At 44.4% G+C, this 20,769-nt stretch overlaps 1 protein-coding gene across 2 annotated transcripts in view; it reads right to left on the bottom strand.

Annotated features, from left to right (window-relative positions):
* The window catches only part of ST6GAL1 (ST6 beta-galactosamide alpha-2,6-sialyltranferase 1), a 114,648-nt gene that overhangs the window by 15,917 nt on the left and 77,962 nt on the right, over window positions 1-20,769 (bottom strand). For both annotated transcript variants that reach the window (XM_012734126.1, XM_004675079.2), the window contains 3 exons: window positions 20,119-20,254; window positions 16,201-16,851; window positions 8,251-8,348 (listed from right to left, as the gene is read on the bottom strand). In XM_012734126.1, the coding sequence (XP_012589580.1) occupies window positions 8,251-8,348; window positions 16,201-16,801 (699 nt within the window). In that variant the 5' untranslated portion in view covers window positions 16,802-16,851; window positions 20,119-20,254. The remainder of the gene's footprint in view (window positions 1-8,250; window positions 8,349-16,200; window positions 16,852-20,118; window positions 20,255-20,769) is intronic.

The following is a 20,769-nucleotide window of genomic DNA, read 5'->3' as shown; positions in this document are numbered from 1 at the left end:
GCTCCCTTCACAAAGTCTGGCAGACAACAGGTGATCAATAAGAACTTCCGAGATGAACGAATGCCTAATTGATCATCAAGATCCTTTTATATTGTGATTTCACATGCCATTTGAATCACCTCAAAGGATGTTATATCACTAGAGATTCCACAGATATTAAAAAGATAATGAAGGAATATTAGGAACATCTTTAAATTAATAAATTGAATACTTTAGAAGAAATAAGCAAATCCCTTGAGACACAAGTGCTATAGCTCAGTCACCAGGAAACAGATAATACAAGTCACTTCAGATCTATTAAAAATTTTGAATTTGGAAGTTAAAACTTTCCCACAAAGTAAATTGTAGGACCAGTTGGCTCTATTGGTAAATGCTAGCAAACTTTCAAGAAAAAAATAATACTAATTCTATACAGATTCTTCCAGAAAATTGTAGAAGAAGGAATTCAATTCTCAATTCACTCTATAATGGCATCAAAAATACAAAAATATTACAAGAAACGAAAACAGAGGCCTCCCTGATGGCATAGGGGTTAAAGTAAGCACTGTCAAGCTATCCCCAGCATATGTTTAATCCTGGCCAGGGAGCTGACCCATATGGCGCAGCAGACCTCTCGTATTCTGCCCACTGCTCCCCTCAGCAGTGTATTGTAGTAGATTTACCTGTTCTGCTCCCCACTCTGTTTCTGGTGAATCCTCTCACCCCCTGTACCTCTGGCCTCTACCCCAGGTCTTATATGCATAAATAAATAAGTCTTTAAAAAAGAAAAGAAAGGAAGAAAAATTACAAATACATACATATCTCATGAACACAGACGCAAAACTTCCCAGCAAATCACCTCAAAATGTTGAGGTTGAGTGAGAGTCTTACCTAAGAAATGGTTATGGTTGGCACATGAACTGAAAGGAAGTATGGAGTCAGGAAAAGGGTTATTTTGAAGATAGGTAGGCTTTAAATAAGGTAAATGTAAATATAAATATAGGCTTTAAATAAGGTAAATGTAAACCATCTGGGATTTAGCAATGAGCTCTCAGAAAGAACCCCATACCAAAGACTGTCTTTCCGTGATCCAAACTTCCAGGTCAGTTGGTAGCAGCTAGACACTGGAGTATACCCTACCTTTTTGCATTTGTGGTAAGAACAGTTCTCATGAGATTTATACTCCCAACAATTCTGAAGTAAATAATACAGTATTGTTACCTGAGGATATAAAGTCATGTAAGAGATCTCTACAACTTAGTCATTTTGTACAATCAAACTTTGTACCCACTGAATAGCAACTCCCCATTTCTCCCTGCCACAGCCACAATACAACAATCTATTTCTATAGAATATTGCTCAATCTTAAAAAAAAAAAAAGGGGGGGGTGAATTTAAACCATGATAACATGACCGAATCTGGAGGATATAAATGAAACAAGTCAGTCCTGGAAACAAATATTGCATTTCATTTATGTGAGGTATTTAAACCAGTCAAACAGAAAAAGAATACACCCTGCTTTTGCACTGCACCTTTGCACACTACTTTTGTGGGGTGTGGGGAAGCTTTTCTCCAATTAAATCTCCCTGTGGATAGAACACTGCATCCAAAATGCATCCTCTCCTAGAGTGGGCAGAGTGTGAAGGGAATTCATTTACTTGGCTTGATGGAATCTGGGCAGCTGGCTGTACCCAGGGTGGATGGAAAGGAAAGACCAAGAGCAGCCATAAGTATAAAGCCATTCATTTGTGGCCAGAGCTGTGGAATACGAAAGCAGCAGAACCCAATATCAAGTCACAGCACTCCTCTATGCTGAAAATGATCAACTACCGAGCTTCTGACCGTCGGCCAGAACAAGGAGCCCTGGATTTCAGGATACTCACTGTGTCAAACTTAAAGCTCCCAAATCATGATGCTAAAATACTGTATCAAGAGGGCTTTATACAATCAACTGGCTCATCTATCAGGCTCTTGATGGAAAAATCTCCCACCTATAGAAATGCTTATCTGTCAGCATCTTGAGAAGTATCGGAACTTAAAGAAAACTGAGGGGATTAAGAGTACCACTGGTAGGTCCTCCCTAGTAGTGCAACGGGTTAAAATGCAGCACTATGAAGTTAGTTATCCACAGCCACTGCAGCAAGAATTCGATCCCCAGCCAAGGAGCTGATCACATGGCATAGCAGACCTCTCCTGACCCACATGCTGCTCCCCTCAGTAATGTATTTCAGTCAGTCTGTCTGTTCTGCTCCCCACTCTGTCTCTGGTGAATCCTCGCACCCCCTACACCTCTGGCCTGTACCCCAGTTCTGTATGCATAAATAAAAAAATCTTAAAAAAAAATAAAAGTGCCACTGGGGCAGGGCCCTCCCTGGTGGTACAATGGGTTGAAGCACAGCACTATGAAGCTGGCTACAGCTGCGTCAGCACAAGTTCAATCCCAGACCAGGGAGTTGACTCCCCTCAGCAGTGTATTTCGTCGATCTGCCCGTTCTGCTCCCCACTCTGCCTCTGGTTAATCTTCTCACCACCTTGCACTTCTGGCCTGTACCCCAGTTCTTGTATGCATAAATAAATAAATAAATAAATATTTTTTTAAAAAATGCCATTGGCAAACAGATCTAGCTCCAAGTCCCATGCTTTCTGTACCCAGAGCAATACTTTGAGCTTTAGAACTCTGAGACCAACTGACCCTCACAGGGTTATCATGAAGATCAGATGAAATAAGACACATATGAAAATATGACCCTCATTTAGACAGTAGCTGTTAACTCAAGATAAGCCTCAGTAAGGAGTATGGGAATATTCTGGTTGAAGTCCAGATGGCATACACTGTCGCTACCACAAGATATAGGAATTTCTGCTCAGTCTCTGCAAAAGCTTCTCAGGAAGCCACTAGGGTTACTTGTCCCACCGTTTCCTTTTTCAGTCCACTGAGCTGAGTCTCACGAAACCTTCTTAAAGTCAGAGCTGAGTGTATTTAAAGACATTTTGCTATCTATGGCTTTCCTGTTAAATCTCCTAACACCTGGCACATACATGCCTGAAAAGGTTTACTGAGCTGAAACTTCACAGTATGACACCATGGTCTATAAAAAGCCATCTTTTTGGTAAGAAAGCCACCTTTTTGTTTCCACGGCTTGGTCACAGTCCAGATGCACAGAAGACTGTTGTTCCCTCCCATGTTGAGGGAGAGAAGACGAACAAACACAGGTCCAACCACCCTCAGACACAGCTGCGGTCAGGAGAAACTCTCCATCTGGAAGGAGGACAAGCTGCTTGACCACAAGGTCCTACCCAAAGTGACCCAAAACCACCTGGGTGGCCCACACTCCCTGTGTGCCACGGTGAGGGTGCAGTTTGCTCATCCACAGAAATAGACACAAAATAGCTGGGATATAAGTGAGGACCAAAGAGAAATTGCCCCCCCAGCTTGCTGGGCTATCAAAGCATAATGGCAGAAGGGTGTCAGTCACAGTCAGTATCCCAAGAAGTTCTGCAACAGAGCCACCTGTGATGAGAATATGAAATAACAGCCCAGATATCTAGGACCACTTATGAAAGGAAAGGAGGGTTGATGGCTCCTTTAGGAAAGACTTTCTTGGGAGTAGACAGTGTACCCCAGGAAGGAGGCCAACCACCTCTTAACTCTGGCAGATGTGTGCCCTGAATGGGGTTATAACATCTACCTGTTTCCCGCATCTGAATAAAACAGATGCATGAATGTCGTGACCTACCATTTTCTAAAATTTATCCTCTGTAGAGACAAGTTTAACCTCCCAGAAGGCCCCATGCTGGCTGAATATCACCAGTGGAAGGCCAGAGTCACATGGGCACAGCACTGAAGTTTCCAACACACAGAGGCCTTGCAGCTCTGGTAAAGACCACCTCCGCCACTTGAAGAGCACTAGCTACAGACCTCTGGATAAAGCGCTCCATGCCTGGAAATGCCATTTGACCCTACAAAGACTCTCATGCCAACTTTCTTTACTCCCCTCTACAACTAAAGAAGCTAAAGCTTAGAAAGATAAAGTCATTTGCTCAAGTTACTCAAGTAAGAAGTGTTCAAGGAGGAATCTGATCAAAGTCTGTCTCTTCATGCACAGAAAACCTTACTTGGCAAAGATTCTGAGTTCTAGAATTTTTCCATGGTTGAGATTTAGTTCCACACTAAACTCCCATGAAGAGATGCCCCAAAAGGTGGTAGCCTGCCCAGTCTGATCGTATTTCCAGAGCTTCTCCTTCTCCCTCTTTTTATTGCTGCCACCCGCTGATCAGCAGATCCTATCAGACTTGCTCAAGCAGAGTTAAGTTCTCTCTAAATTCATGCTTGCCAATGCAACGTGGCTACAAAACTTGGAGAGCCTACTCCACTCTTCTGGTTTATTCCCGCCTCCACGCTTCTCAAAGGCAATGTTAAATCACCTCTGTTCAAACTTCCTCCCCCAGTCAGACTCCCCCCAATAGGGCCTTGCATCCAACTGTGCAGAGAAAATAGAAGCTCTTGCATCCTTCTACCACAAACTGATTCCAAACACACACACACACACACACACACACACACACACACACAAAAGCCCCAATCCATCTTCCCCAACTCTCTCCTGCTGGGGCTCATCCTCACCTGGGTTTTGCATCAATTCCCATTACTGTTTCAGGAACTACTTACTATCTTCTCTGGTTAGTATGTTAAATTTCTCCTTCTATCAACTGGTTTCTCCTCATTGACACAATGACTTTTATTGTGGCAAAATACATGTAATATAAGTGCCATTTTAACCATTTTTAAGTGCATAGCTTAATGGCAGACTATGGGTGTTGTGTCTCTATCACCACCATCCACCTCCAGAACTTCTTCATTTTCCCAGTGCTTCCTCCTCCAGGAAACCAACATTCTGACTTTTGTCTCTATGAATTTGACTACTCCATGTACCTCATGTTAGGGATTCATACAGAAATCGAACTTTTCTGACTGTCTTCCCATCGACTTTTTAAAAAAGATTTATTTATGTATGCATACAGAACTGGGATACAGAGGCAGTGAGAGAATTCATCAGGGACAGAGTGGGGAGCAGAACAGGTAGATCAACGAAATACATTGCTGAGGGGAGCAGCAGGCGGGTCAGGAGAGGTCTGCTGCACCATGTGGGTCACCTCTGGGGCAACTCCCCATTGATTTTTAAACACATTCAAACTTTCTGGTCTGAAGCATGAGCAGAACAAAACCAATGGGACCCTTAATTGCCTATAGCTGTTGCCCTACTTCTTTCCTGCCCTTCAGAGCCAGGCTTCTTACAAGAACCATCTCCAAGTATCTGCTCCAGTCACTTTCCCCACTCATGCCTCCAGGCACTCTGCTGTGACTCCTGGATTTCTCCCTCCATCTGCTGTTGGGAAGTTACCAGCAGCCTCCATTTTGCTTCATCTACACTGTCTCATCAGTGACATCTACCAGTGCTGACTTCGCCCTCTCTCTCTGATTTTCGACACCCAATGCCCCAGCATTGGGTCTCCTCTCCTGTCTCTACACACTTTCTTTAGAGTTCACACTGCCCCCCACATTCCATTGCCACACGGAGACCATTCACAGGTCTTCAGCTCCAACCCAGCCTGTCCACCAAACTGCTACCCCTGTGCACACTGCTTACCTGACATCTCGTCACAGATCGGGAAAAACCAGCTCAGATCAAGCATTTCCAGAACCACATTTTTTATTTCTACCCTCCCTTCCGACTCTAGCCCTCACAACCCAGACAACTTCAGGTACTTTCATCTCACTTGCACAAGCGACTCCCTGCTATGCTTGTAGTGCCTCTCCCCTACTCCTCACACCTGACCAGACAGGAAAGCCTGCTGATCTCACAAACCAAGTATCTCTTGGGTCCACTTTTCTCACACTCACTTGCATTTCTCCCCTCAGGCAACCCCCAGCAGGTCTCGTCTAGGCTACAAGAGCCTTCTACCGCTGCTCTCCAAGCTCTGCTGTGTCTATGATGAGGGATGTTTGCAAAATGCAAGCCTGGACATGCCACAAGGAAGAAAGCTCCTTCACACAGAGTCATGGCTTGCTCCTTATCTTCCTCCTCACCCCTCCACAACCCCATACACTGACCTCCTACTTGCTAGGCCTGCCTGCACTCGAGACTTTCACACAGAGTTGTTGGCTCTTGCAAAACTTTTATCTCTCTTATCTCCTCCTCCCCCCACGGCTGAGCATCACCTCCTTGCTTTTCCTGACTCTCCTGACTATGTAAAAATGTCCTTTTAAGGTTTCTGCTAGCACCTTGATACCCACCTCTGCAGTTCTCTGTACAACTCTGTATTTCTTTGTGTAGCCATTCGAGCAACTCTAGAACAGGAGCCAACATGCTTTGTTCATGTATCCTCCACACCAAATGAGAGTCGGCACACATGAAATTAGGAGTAAGCAAGAATCACGGATATATGTGCCAGTGCTAAGTGCGCTGCATAGATTTCTCACTTATTCTTCGATCAACCTTGTGAGAAGTATTACTGTTCTCGTGTCACCACCGACGCGTAAGTGAAAGCATGAGGTATGTTGTACATGATCATTTAGCTAATAAAAGGCAGAGCTGGGTTTCAACCTGAAGCATACCACCTGCAGGTCTACACACTGTTTGCTACACGCTCTTCAACACTACCCATACTTGTGGAAGGAAAGAAAGAAGAGGGTAGGGAAGGAAGGAAAGAGGGGAAAAGAGAGGAGGGAATGGAAGAAGATATGGAAGGAACAAAACTCCTAGATATTTCTCATGGATCATTAAGCATTAGCCATCTCTAAAAACACATTTTTCTTCCAGAAGAGCACAAGTTAGGCATTGGCACTCCCTGGGATATCTCCTGCTTCCTTCAGTTCAGTAACTGGGGCACCAGAAAGGAAAAAATGGGAAGCCTCATCCCAACCCCTCTGCCTGACCTAGCCTTGTGTGAGTCTGAGGAGCTGCAGGGCCAGCCTGTCTCCCTCTGTCAGGCATCACAAATCCCCACCCTACCCAACAGCAGCCAGGCCTGCTTGAATACCTCCCTCATTTCCTATAAATGTCTATGCTGCCAATCCCTCTTTTGGGGGTGCCTCCCAACCATTAGTCCTCCAAATCCTGCCCATCTTTCAAAGTCTAGCAATAGCTCCAGAGATTTTCTTGCTGACGAATCAATTTCTTTTCATCTTGCCTGTCATATAAGTTACAATAAAATCAATAGAAAAACCCAAAACATAAAGTTGCATGATAATTCTGCATGGGGAGCACATCAAGGCGACTGGAAGATCAAAGTGACAATACTGTTATGACAACAGTATTTGAGAAACTACAGAGTGGTGTGGCAAAAAGTCCAGCATGCTCATTTATAAAGTTTCCTATGACTGTGGGCCTCCAATGGAAAGTAGGTCATACAGCAAGCAGCTTCCGATCTGCTGGTGAGCTTCTGAAAGCCAACCAGTAAAGAGAGACAGAAACGGAGAGTGGAGAGCTGGCAGAGGGCAGAGAGATGCCTTTCTGCCAGGACAGCTGGAAGGACACTGACACCTCTTCCAGGATTCGCTCCCTGCCCAGACATCCTGGGATATGTGCAGAGGCTAAACACTAACATTTGAACACCCAAAGCTCAGGTTTACTGAGGAAAAGACAGATTGCACAGTGTTAAGTGAGGTAAGTGGTTTGTCACTTCTAAGGCTATTTTTGATATTGGTGTGATACAGCTCTTTCCACTAATTAAACCCACTAACAGAAATGTGTAGCAAGAGTATTTCTCAAGTTCCCACCTGCTACCTGGAAATACTTCAGGAAGCTAATTATCTAGGGAAAATCGTGAGGTAATACCTGAATTTGATGTGGTCTTGCATCTGAACGTGTGGTGCTGGTCTTATGCCACCTGTGCAACAGTCACAGCTCACAAGCCCACCCACCTGTGTGGCCTCACTGACTCTTCACAACATCTCGCTTTCCCTGACGGTCCTCAGTCCCTCACCCAACACCCAGACAGGACCTGGACCTGTAAGGGCTGCAGGGACGCAGGACACTTTTCCTCTGAGCACCAGACACCTCCATTCCAGACAGACTAGCCCCCAGGGGCTTTGTTGTGATCTTAGCACCAGAGTGGGTCAGGTAGTCACTGTCTTCCCCTTCTACAATGAGGAATTCAGCACTCAGGGAGGTCAAGGGGCTGAATTAAGCACGTAGCTTTGATGCGCTTCCTATAGATAACATTCTACTTTTCAACCCATACTCTGCCTTCTCTCCCTCCAAGTCTTACCTGTGAGTTCATCAGGCGGATGGTAGTTTTCGTGCCGACATCTTGTTGAAAGCTGGCTGTGGGTGCCCCGTTAAACCTCAAGACGGCATCATGATCATCTAAAAGCCACAAGGAAACAGAGAAGAGATGATGGGCATCAGTAATGTACAGAACAAGAGGGTGGCTGCAGGGAGAGAGGGTGGGGGAAGGGCAACAAAATAATCTCCCCAGTCTTTTTCCCATTATGGTACAGGGGAAATTATCGTGTCTCATGGTGCAGCAAGGCAAAGTTCATGGGCAGAGATGACCACATGTGTGCACAGCCACGGCAGGGGCACTCGTGAAATGCACTTAGCGACACCAGTGTGCCTAGGTAACAGCAACAAGTAGACAAGGCAGTGAGCTCTGTATAGTGGAATCACCGTTCCACTTAACAAAGAAGCCAAATCAAAATTGTCTTGGTAGTACCATTAGGTTAGTTCTCTATCCCTGTCAAAATAGGAAAGCGGGCCCACCCTGGTGGCGCAGCAGGTTAAAGCACAGCACTAAGAAACTAAAGCCACTTCCGCATGAGTTCGACCCCTGCCTGCCCCGGAGGTGACCACATGGCGTGGCAGACCTCTCCTGACCCGCCCGCTGCTCCCCTCAGCAGTTACTTCATCAGTCAGCCTGTCCTGTTCCCTGCTCTGTCTCTGGTGAATCCTCTCACCGCCCCTGCATCTCTGGCCTGTACCCCAGTTCTGTATGAATAAATAAATAAAATCTTAAAAAAAAAAATAGGAAAGCACTACTATAAGCTGTAACACACAAGTGCCAAGTACCTCGCTTCACCCTGATCTAGCTCACAGTACTCAGCAAGTAGGACCAATCCACTATGGAAATCAAGGACCAGTCCATTTAGGACCTGAGGCCAAAACTGGAAAAAAAAAAAAAAAAGGTATTATTGACAAAACCATGGGTAGTCTATGGCAACTGATAAGGATGGAGCCCAGAGTGGCTCCAGCAAGGAGCCATCAATACCCACCACCTAGCTTGGCAAGAGGTGCAGAGACCCTGAGCTAAAGGCCACCTGCTGGGGACTCTGGCTTAGGAGAATCCAGCCAGCCAAAGGGGATTGCTCTCTCTTCTTTCCCTGACTTTTTTTTTTTTTTAAGATTTTATTTATTTGCACATACAGAAATGGGGTACAGGACAGAGTTGCAGGGGAGGCGAGAGGATTCACCAGAAACAGAATTGGGAGTAATACACTGCTGAGGGGAGCAGTGGGAGAGACAGAGGAGGTCTGCTGTGCCAGGTGGTTCACCTCCGGGGCCTGGGATCGAACTAGCACTGAAGCAGCCATGGCTTGGCTTAGCTTTGCAGTGCTGCACTCTAACCTGTTGCACCACCAGAGAGGGCCTGAAGGGAAGGGGAGAATCAGAGAGGGGTACTTGAAAGTGACTGAGACTTTCAGCCAAGGGAGAAAAGCCATCATGGATACCCTGCAAGCCATCATGCAACTGCCTTCACTCTCAGTTTCATACCAGGGTGTCTATTGTTCAGTGCCAAATAAAAGCAAGGAAGCCCAGTTGACACACTTCCAATTTTGATTCCAAGTACAGAATCAGCTACAAAACATAGGACAGTGGGTTTGAAGGAGCAAAGAGAACATCCAGCACTGGAAGCTTCGGATAGTCCTTGGTGCTGACTATAAGAAAGGTGCAAAACTCACTAAGCCCCTACTCTGTTCCAGGTAGTGTTACAGGTGCTAAAAAAAGTGGTTGTAAGTGAGAGAGGCAGGGTCCTTGTCCTCAGAGATCTCACTATCTACTGTAAGGAGATTAAAAAATCAGCACAATAATCTATACTCAAGATAATTATGGTTTATGATTAATATATGACACAAATAGACTAAGCTAACAGAGACCCTGGGGGAATTGCCTTCAGACAGATTCATGATTAAAGGAACGTCCATGAGCTGAGACCCAAAGCATGGGAAGGGTCCAGAGAAAAGCATTGCAGACAGAGGATGCAGCAATGTAAGATCTCCCCGCTTCCCCCAGGAGACTAAGGCTGAGACAAATGAGTCAGGAAAATAAAAGCTGGCAGCTAAGATAAGACGATGGAGGCCAGTATGAAGTATAGAGGTTTTTTTTGTGTGTTTTTTTTTTAAAGATTTATTTATTCATACAGAACTGGGGTACAGGCCAGAGATGCGGAGGGTGAGAGGATTCACCAGAGACAGAGTGGGGAGCAGAACACGCAGATTAATGAAGTACACTGCTGAGGGGAGCAGCGGGCGGGTCAGGAGAGGTCTGCCTCGCCATGTGGATCTCCTCCAGGGCAGGCGGGAATCGAACTCATGCGGAAGTGGCTTAAGCTTCTTAGTGCTGTGCTTTAGCCCGCTGCGCCACCAGAGAGGGCCCCCTTTTTTTTTTTTTTTAAAGACTTATTTATATGTATAGAACTGAGATACAAGCCAGAGGTGCAGGGGCAGTGACAGGGTTCACCAGAGACAGAGTGGAGAGCAAAACAGGCAGATCAACGAAGTACACTGCTGAGGGGAGCAGGTCAGGAGAGGTCTGCCGCGCCATGTGGATCTCCTGGGGTGTGGGGGATAGGGATCGAACTCGCACTGAAGTGGCTGTGGCTGGCTTGCAGTGCTGCATCCTAACCCGCTGCACCACCAGGGAGGGTCCCTGGAGTTTATTCTAAACCAAAAAAAAAAAGTCAAAGAAGAAAATTTTCAAATACACCACTGAATTGAGTTCATAAAAAGGGAAAGAGACTCCTTATTTGCCAAACTGTCCTCTGCTATGGAAAGCAGAAAAAAAGTTTCAACGCTCAAATTAGCCTCCAGGAAATCATCAAGACAAATCCACAGCTAGTAGGATTCCAGCAAACCAGATCCTTCCTCTGCAGGAGGCCACAAAAAAAGGCTCTTCTTATAGAGAATTAGAGAGCAGAAAAGAATGTAAATGAGAAAAGGAAGAGATAAATACATCACTGTATGGAAATAATATAATTACATGCCCAGAAAATTCAACAGAACAAGCTCATTAGTAAATTTACAACAGAATCTCCTGCCTCCAGGTATAGTAATTCTAAGTAGCTGGAAATAATGTAAATGGAAAATGATTTATGATATTTGGGTCAAATGGTTTTTATATTTTCTAATTAGATTAATAAATCATCTAATGATTTTTGGAAAACTACATTCTGGTTAGAGAAACCAGATATACTAGGATCATGGTTGGCAAACTACAGTACTCAGACTTTGCCTGTCCCCTGTTTCTGTAAATAAAGTATTACTAGAACATTGCCAGGCCCATTAAATTCCTCCTGTCTATAGCTGCTTTTGCACTGTGACAGGAGTGTTGAGTAATTGGACAAATGCTGTATGGTTTCAAATGGAAAATACTATTTGTGCTTTTTTAGAAAAAATCCCCAACTCCTAATAGAAATAATCGCAATCTCTGTGCTGCCAAACCAATGGTGTTTTCTCAGTCTACACTCAAGACCTTGTTCACCCACCCCCAAACCATCCTCCTCTACCATCTGGCATAGAGTACACCCCTGATTCTCCTCCAGTCCTCACCTTGGCCTTTCTCAATTTCATTTTGTTTGTCCCTGATCTTTCCCTGCCCTGCAAGCATACTTTTTTTTCCCCTAGATTTCCACATTGGTCATTTTCTCTGACTACAACAATCAGCATGATAGAAAAGATTGCGAAATTTGACCTCCTGCCCTGATCCCTTCCCCAGAATCAACTACTCAACCACATAGAAACTCACCCAGGAAAATTCACAAATGATTCAGATTCAGCACATCTGAAAGAGCACCTATTCTTATCACAAACTTGCTCCTCTGTGATCCAGGATAGAAACTCTTGGAATCTGATTCTCACTCTGTCACTTCTAGTTACACAGCAAGTTCTGTCTTTTCCTTAACGATGCCCCTCTCAAGTCAGACCTTTTCTCTCCACTACTGTCTCAGACAGGCCTGACACATCTCACCTGGATGGGACAAGAGTCCTTAATAAAAGAGAGACTATACAGTAATACTCTGAATAAAGGAATTCAGAAAGAAATCAGAAATCACTTCTAACACTGCTGGCTTGCTCAAAAACCTTCTAGAGTCCTCCATGTTTTAAAGAATGAAACCCAGAGTTCTTATTATGACTATCAACATCGTCTAAGAGCTGACCCTTGTTACCTTTCTGGCCTCAACTCCCAGCCTTCACCCCAATGGACCCCACATCTCAGACAAACAGGACTACGTGCTACGTGTAATACCCAATGTCCCCTGCACTTTTGCTCAGACTCTGCTTCTTGCCTTGGTCTCAACACAGCATGCTCTCTCCTTTCCTGTAGAAGTTAACACTGGCAGGAATATCAAGGGACTTTCTTTTAAGCTGACAAAGAATCATTATATCAAAATTTATTTTGGAGCTATAATCACAATCAGGGACAAAAACAGAGGGGTCAAATGTGAGGAAATTTTAGCTAACAAACTGGCTTCCAGTCCCAGTCTATTAACCAGTTGTGGTATCTTTTTGAGTCACAACACTTAGCTCATAAAAAAATAAACAGGCCCTCCCTGGTGGCGCAGCGGGTTAAAGCACAGCACTGAGAAGCTAAAGCCGCTTCCGCATGAGTTCGATCCCCGCCTGCCCCGGAGGTGACCACATGGCGCGGCAGACCTCTCCTGACCCACCCGCTGCTCCCCTCAGCAGTGTACTTCGTTGATCTGCCTGTTCTGTTCCCTGCTCTGTCTCTGGTGAAGCCTCTCACTGCCCCTGGCCTGTACCCCAGTTCTGTATGTACAAATAAATAAATCTTTAAAAAAAATAAAATAAAATAAAAATAAACAATAGTACCTACCTCATAGGATTAAGAGAGAAAAATCACGTTAGGCAGATAGCGAGTGACCAATAAGCATTATTCCTACTGGTCATACTGTCTTAAAACATATGCCATTGTTTAAAATGAGAATTCTAACACATCTCTACATGTGTAAGTATCAAAAATAATTGAAAGAGGCTGAGCATACCACTGACTGGCTTCTGGGACTGCTAGAGAGACAGGACATTATTCCAAGCTCTCTGGGTAACAACTGCACAATGGACAAAAGAGACATAAAATGTAGCCCACTTTGGTCTTCTAGTCTTACTTCTGTTGACAGGCAGTAACAGTCAAGTGATCTGCACACAAACTTTGTTAACAACAGTATTTGTGAGAGCAAAATTTGAAGCCAACTGCAATGCTCCATAGTTGGGAAGAGGCTGGACAAATCCCAGTGGGAAAGCTGTGAGCCTGGCATGTTGCCTGAAACTCACAGATCTTCGATACCAGCCTTTTCCCCCCTTCCCTTTCCTCTTTATATTTTAAGTCCCTTGTTTGTATTTTTGAAGAGTTCATGAATGAATTAAAAATAAAAAATGAGGGCCCTCCTTGGTGGTGCAATGGGTTAAAGCACAGCACTATGACGCTAGAAGCAGCCCCTTCACGAGTTTGATCCCTCACCCTGGAGGTGTCCCACATGGTGCGGCAGACCTCTCCTGACCTGCCTGCTGCTTCCCTCAGCAATGTACTTCTGCACCCCACTGAACTTCTACACCCCACTCTGTCTCTGGTGAATCCTCCCACCATTCCTGCACCTCTGGCCTTGACAGAGAGCAGAACATCTTAAGCTAAACAAGCAGTTTTTGTTCTATCTCAGGATCAAAGTCCTCCCATGGAAATACATACTTGAAGTGATAGCTGCTATCTCTAGAAAAAGATTACTTTACTTAATATTTATTTAAATCACTCAACGTTGATGGGGCATGAACCATGGTTTGGAGGGCAAGTCGAACATGCACACATCTGAAAGGTTAAAAAAAAAAAAAGCCCCGAACTTAAATACTAAAGAATAAATACAGATCCCCAGACCCTCAAAAATAAGTAAATAAATTACTCAAAATTTTAATGGAGTGTCTAAAAATAAAGATTGTAGCTCTAGGGGATATACCTCGAAAATCAACAGAATTTCAGTCAGACACAAAATGATAATTCGACATGAAAGGAATCAGCGAACAGGTAGGATATTAGAAGCATCACCATTAGGGAACCAAAATAGGAAAGAAAGAAAGGAATTTAGTCCTACCATGGATGGGCAAAAACCAATCATAATTAGTTTCTGGAAATGAAATCCAAAATAAACCAAAAGGCAAAAGTAAAAGTTTCATGGAGTTGGCCACTTGGCAGCTATTATTAAGAAGTGCTGCCTATTTGGGGAGGCAAAATGTGATCTCACTACTTCTTTCTGTTCTAGAGACTCCAAATGTGGGTCTATTTTTTCTTCTTTTGAAAGCCTGAGCTTAGTTTCAGACCATTTTTCCTGGCAGTCATATGAAGGAAATAAAAAGTAGACATATGACCTCACCTGCTTGTACCTTCCAGAGACTGACAGAAGAGCAAGGCTTCATATGCTTTGCTTTCTTTAGCCTGATTCATTGCACAATAATGAAAAACACATTCTCTCAAAATAAGGGAACTAAGGAGCTACAGGCAAATCTGTGGCTCTGTGTTGTATTCATACTTATAAATGTGGGAAACGATCTCTCATATTACCTGCAAAGGACTTCAAGAAAAACAAGTGATATATTGTTAACTTAAAACAAGTTAAAAGTTAAAAGTAACTTTTAACTTTTCTTTGAATTACCAGCTCTGGAACCAACTGAAAGCTGTGACACTTCTGTGGAAAGTAGAATCGACTGACTTGCACACATGTACATACATTATGCACATCTAATCCAAAAAGTACATTTGCATGAGATTTTAGGGATTTATACACCACCTGAAAGTTACTCCCCAAATTAAGAATGTCTGCTCTATTTAGTTATTTTCAAGAAGAAAAGCTGAGGATTACCCGGATAGTTGATTTCCAGAGACAAAATTAGTCCTCAATTAATCAGAACAATTACAGGACTTGAAGACCACTGAGCATGAGGTTGTGCCTGCGGGGGTCCTGGGTGCTTTCTGGGTGCTGCCTGAAGGTGCAGGCTGGGACCCAGGCCCCATGGCCTGGTCTCCAGACTGTTCAACCTGGAATTCTTTGGTTTATAATTTAGGTTGATCAAAAGATTTGTGCTCTGGTGATTTTTAAATGTCAATGTAATGTCTGCTTTTTGGTAGAGCAACTGAATTCCAATTGAAGTCTTTTGTGGACACTCAATATTTAAAAAGATAAAAAATGAAACAATTCAAATTAATAAAGATCCCCATCTTTTCAGTGGCTCCCATGGTCCCTTTGAAGCATAACAGGCAGTTGAAAAACACCGAAGTGGGGCCCCTCCCTGGTGGTTGAAGCACTGCACTGTGAAGCTAGCCTCAGAGGCCTCAGCTTGAGTTCAATCCCCTGTCAGGGAGGTGACCCACATGGTGCAGCAGACCTCTCCTGTCTCGCCTGCTGCTCCCCTCAGCAGTGTACTTTGTCAATCTGCCTGTTCTACTCCCCACTCTGTCTCTGGTGAATCCTCTCGCAGCCCCTGCACCTCTGGCCTGTATGCACAAATAAATAAATCTTTTTTTTTAAAGATTTATTTATTTATGCATATAGAACTGGGGTACAGGCCAGAGGTGCAAGGGCAGTGAGAGGCTTTACCAGAGACAGAGTGGGGAGCAGAACAGGCAGATCAAGGAAGTACACTGCTGAGGGGAGCAGCGGGCGGGTCAGGAGAGGTCTGCTGCGCCATGTGGTCACCTCTGGGGCAGGCGGGAATCGAACTCATGTAGAAGTGGCTTTAGCTTCTCAGTGCAGTGCTTTAACCCGCCGCGCCACCAGGGAGGGCCACAAATAAATAAATCTTTAAAGAAGAAAAGAAAAACACCGATGCGGATTCACTCCACTAGTCCCTGCTGCTATACTTGGGCTCTTGTCTCCAGTCCTTTCCATATGCCCAGCTACTCCTAGATTAGTAGCTGCTCAGTTAACACCCGCAGAACCCACCTATTTCTCGGCCTAGTTGGGAGGACTTCAGAGATCCTGCTGATGAGACGACAGCACACCTGCCCCAAGGCCCAGCCTTGGTCCTGATGTTCTCCTTGGGCAGGTAACCCTCCCATTCGGAGGTGTTGAAGGGAAAATCTGTGGCTTCTACCATGGACACGTTTACTTGGTCCCGGAGGTGGCAGCTCAGGGCCTCGGCACTGAGCTTCACACCTGGCCCTGGCCCCTTGTAGGACACTTTGTACTTGTTCATTTTCAGATAATTCTTCCAGATCTTCTGCAGCCTAGGGATCAGGTTGTTAGAAGAGCTGTCCTTGTTCCACACCTGGTAGGTGCCCGCAGGCTTGGCTGGTCCCCTGGAACTGTGGTGGTTCTGACTGTTCCTGCCAGGGTCCTGGGTGTTGCCTGAAGAGGTATATTGGGAACCAGATCCCATGGCCAGTTTCTCCAAACTCTTCAATACCTGAAATTCCTTAGTTGGTAACTTAAGGGTATCAAAGTAACTTCCTTTCTTCTTTTCCTTCCACACACAGATAATAGCAAACAAGAGAAAGGCCAGCACACAGCAGCTGAACTTTTTCTTCAAGTTGGTGTGAATCATAATGAAGATGCGTTCAAGGAATAGACTCTGTTCTGAGCAGGAAAACCAGCCTAAAGAAAGTGAGAGACCAAGACAAAAATTGAGGTAAAGTAAGGCTAAAAGTACAAATGGCAAAAGGCAGGATTTGGCTAAGTGATAGATATAGAATGACCAAACTTGAATTCTAGCCTGGGCCCAAGTGCCAGAAGTTCTGAAATCATCAGCAACTCAAAAATATTCACCCTGACTTCAGGCTTTGAATGTTGAGAGCAGTCCTCAGACATTTCCATCATCCTCTCTGGAACATTAACAATATATATTCTCCTATCATTCTTTTTACACCTTGACCTTCAGGTTGACATTATCTTTTGTGGTTTCCTGACTACATCCTAGGTTTCTTAGGTCAGGAGCCACATCTTACATCTCAGCTGGTTTCCAGTGCCACACAATCTGTTAAATGCATGCTTAAGAATTAGAAGAAAAAAGAGCAGGCTGGGTGGCTGCATTACTAGAGCCCAAGCTCCCTAATATCCTACGTAGTCCAGCGTCCTTCCAAAGCCACCAGAAAGTGGATCACTCCCCATAGACAATATCATAGATTTGTGACATATGTGAGGGCCACAACCTTGGATGCCTGCATAAGAAGCAGCATTCTGATTTTGGGGATACCCTGGAAGAGTCATCAAGCAGCAGGAAGCTGACTCACAGCACTGTGAAGGAAAGAAATCCTGGTGAGATAGCAGACACGTGACCAATTAAGGAAATGAAGGTCCATTAAGTGCATAAGATGTTGTTTCTTGTCAGTTAACTGTAACAGAGTTCCTGTGATGCACCAACCAGCAAGCTCGGGGCACCTGCATCTAATGCAAGAGCATCTCCTGTGCTGGCAGCTGCACTGACCCTCACTGGGCAGAAGGTGTTCTTTACTAGCCATTTTTATAGGTCTGCACCATAGGCTCTGACAGTTGAAGAGATCAGGATCATAAACTGAGTACATGGTAGTGCTGAAATTCAAATCCAAGTGTCCTGGGTTCCATAAAATATGTTCTTTTCACTACACTATGCACAGAACTTCTGAGATTTCTGGAACATGGATCTTGCTAAGCAAATAGGAACTCAATAGTCCCCTTTATTTCTGGGTAAAGAACTACTTTGTTTTCACAGAATTGTGTAACTGAATGACAGATGCACTTAGAACTCAAACAATGTCTTTATCTGTTGGAAAACATCAAATCCTTTTGTAAATAACTAGGTTTCTCTACTGCAATAAATCTATACAATGGTTCTTCCACCCAACTGGAACATGGGTGTGTGGGTATGGGAGGCTTGCCCCAAAGATAAACAATTTGGGAGCCCCAGCATTTTTCTGAGAATTCAACTCAACTCAATTCTGACAACTCTCTACTATGGAATGCCATCAGATTCCACGGGTTCAGGGTGAAGTCTCCTACGACCACCCTCCACTTTAGATGCCAGTCTCAAGCCCAAGACTGTCACCTGCACTTCTGATGATACTCATAACTCCCTCCTCAGATTTCTCTAATTTGCTAAAATAGCTTACAGAACCCAAGATACCTGTTTATTCACTATATCACTGATTTACTACAAAGGATATAGTTCAGGAACAGCCAGATGAAGAGATGCATATGGCAAGGTATAGAGAAAGGGCACAGAACTTCCATGCCCTTCCCTGTAGGGTGTGCCATTCCCCTCAAATATTAACATATTCCCACACCAACCTGAAAGTTTTCTGAATCCCTTCTCTTGGGCTTTTATGAGGGCTTCATTATACAGCATGAGTGATTAAATCATCACCACTGAACTCAATCCCAGTCTCCCCACCCCCACAGAGGTCTGGGGGGATGGGAGGTAGATCTGGAAGTTCCAACCCTCTAATCAAAAGGTTGGTTTCTCTAGCACCCAACTCCAAACCTTAGATGTTTCCGAAAGTCACCCCACTCACAAAAAGACACCATTATCGCTCCAGACAGGTAATTCCAAGGGTTTGGGAGCCAAGAGCCAGAAACTGTGGATGAAGACCAAATATGGATGAGAAATATATGTATTTATTATAAATCATAATATCACAGATATTTATCACATTCGTGAGGCTCTAGAGGAACAAATCATGATGGTGGGAACGGGTATGGAATGAGTACATGGAAAGGCACGGAGGCTTTCTGAACAGAGACCAGAGAGCAGCCCCTCAGTGCCTGGAGGCGACACAGGGCAGTGATGACGGCAGAGCACAGCACTGCATGTGGCCCAAGTACTTCATCAAGGACCCTCCTTAAGTGGTACCCAGTAGTCCAACCACAGCAGAGCTTGCCACCACCCCAGCCTCAGGAAGCCCTGGCCCTGAGGAGGATGGGTTGCTGCCTCAGCCTGCTAGAGTTTGGCACGTGATGAAAAGTACACAGAGGGAAAAGAACACAAACATCAGTGAGGAGACTGACGGTGTCGCATCATCAAAAAACTAAAGTAGATGGTTTCCTCTGACACCATGTACAGCTAATCACATGGCACCTGAAGAAGAACAGGAAAAGGGGGAAGTCGCATCAAGACACATTTTTCTTCAGAAATTCTCTGGGGAAATACACTATGTTTTGAATTTTTCAATCACACCCAAACTGACTTTTAAGCTTCCAGGCGTCTGCGCTGTGGCCATCTCTGCTCTTTTCCACTTGCAGCCAACAAGACAGCATTACTTTCCTATTTCTGACCCCTGTGGAGCTCACCCCCATTTCTGTACTGTTCGTGTTCCCTGCTACTCACAGCTAGCATTCAGTAATATTTGCTTTTTCCACTCCAGGAAAACCCCTTCCTGTACCATCCTGAAATTCCAGTGCCCTCCAAACAGTGTCTGGAGCATAGCAGCACTGATTAGTGAATTGGTGTGACTGTAGCCACAAACTCTTACAACCCTATGAGACTTCTATTAACAAGTCAAGCAAGAGAGCAAGTCCACAGTAAACCAGGAGAAAGAAAATTCCAGCCAAAGTAAGGTTCCTGGTCTACTCCTCTTTCCCATATGTCTAGCATGAAAAGCTTAGCATATAGTAGATACTCACAAAAGGTAGACGGTACTACAGGTTAAATTCCAATGTATGTATATCATACACACACACACACACACACACACACACACACACACACACACACATCATATATTCCACCCACATCATTGAATCAGGGCAAAAAATAATACCAGGAGAAAATAACAAAGATATTGAGACCCAGTGACTCATTGTATTTACACAAATTATCTGCCTTTTTTAAAAAAAATTCAGGAACATGCCCTTCTGCTGCCTCCTATCCCAGCCTTCCGTGTTCCTTACCTGCTTCTGACTAATATCCCCAGGGCTGCAGACCCTCCAGGTCCTCAGGAACCAGCACTACTCTCCATGGGAGTGATACTTGCTTTACGGGGTCTGGAGGCCAAGGCTCATTTGTCTCAGGATGATCAAATAACATCTGTAAAAACCAAGAAAAAAAAAAAAGAAGACAGAAGCGGTCAGAGCTGTTTTCCAGTAATATCAGGGTTAACAATTAACAACAGGCCTTCTGCTGGCACTGGTCTCAGCTAGAGCTCAACCCAGGAGGCCGCAAGGGACTCAGCAAACACAAGGGAGAGAAGAGTTAGGTTCAGAAGCAGAAGCAGTTTTCTGGATCCGTGAGCAGCACGGAGCCTGGGAGAGGCTATCCTTGGTAAAGACAAGCTAGAAAGACAGAGCCGGCATCATGGATCAATCCAAGAAGAAAGGATTATTGATTCACTGGATGGGCACACACACATACAATTTGGGAGAGAGATAATTAGGCTCATCCCAAAATAAATGCTGGACAGATTTGTAAATCTTATGTTTTATCAAAGAATATTTAATGATATCAGCATGATAACTGAAAAAAAAGGTACATATTATCCAAATTTAAAAAAAAGATTTTTAAATGTGTATGTGAGAAAAAGAAGAGACTAAAATCAATACCTA

Source organism: Condylura cristata, unplaced genomic scaffold (genome assembly GCF_000260355.1).
Source record: "Condylura cristata isolate star-nosed mole 26May11 unplaced genomic scaffold, ConCri1.0 scaffold00003, whole genome shotgun sequence".
In the NCBI taxonomy this organism is placed as follows: domain Eukaryota; kingdom Metazoa; phylum Chordata; class Mammalia; order Eulipotyphla; family Talpidae; genus Condylura; species Condylura cristata.
The sequence above is the reverse complement of the archived record's forward strand: the minus strand, read 5'-3'. Positions and strand labels throughout refer to the sequence as shown.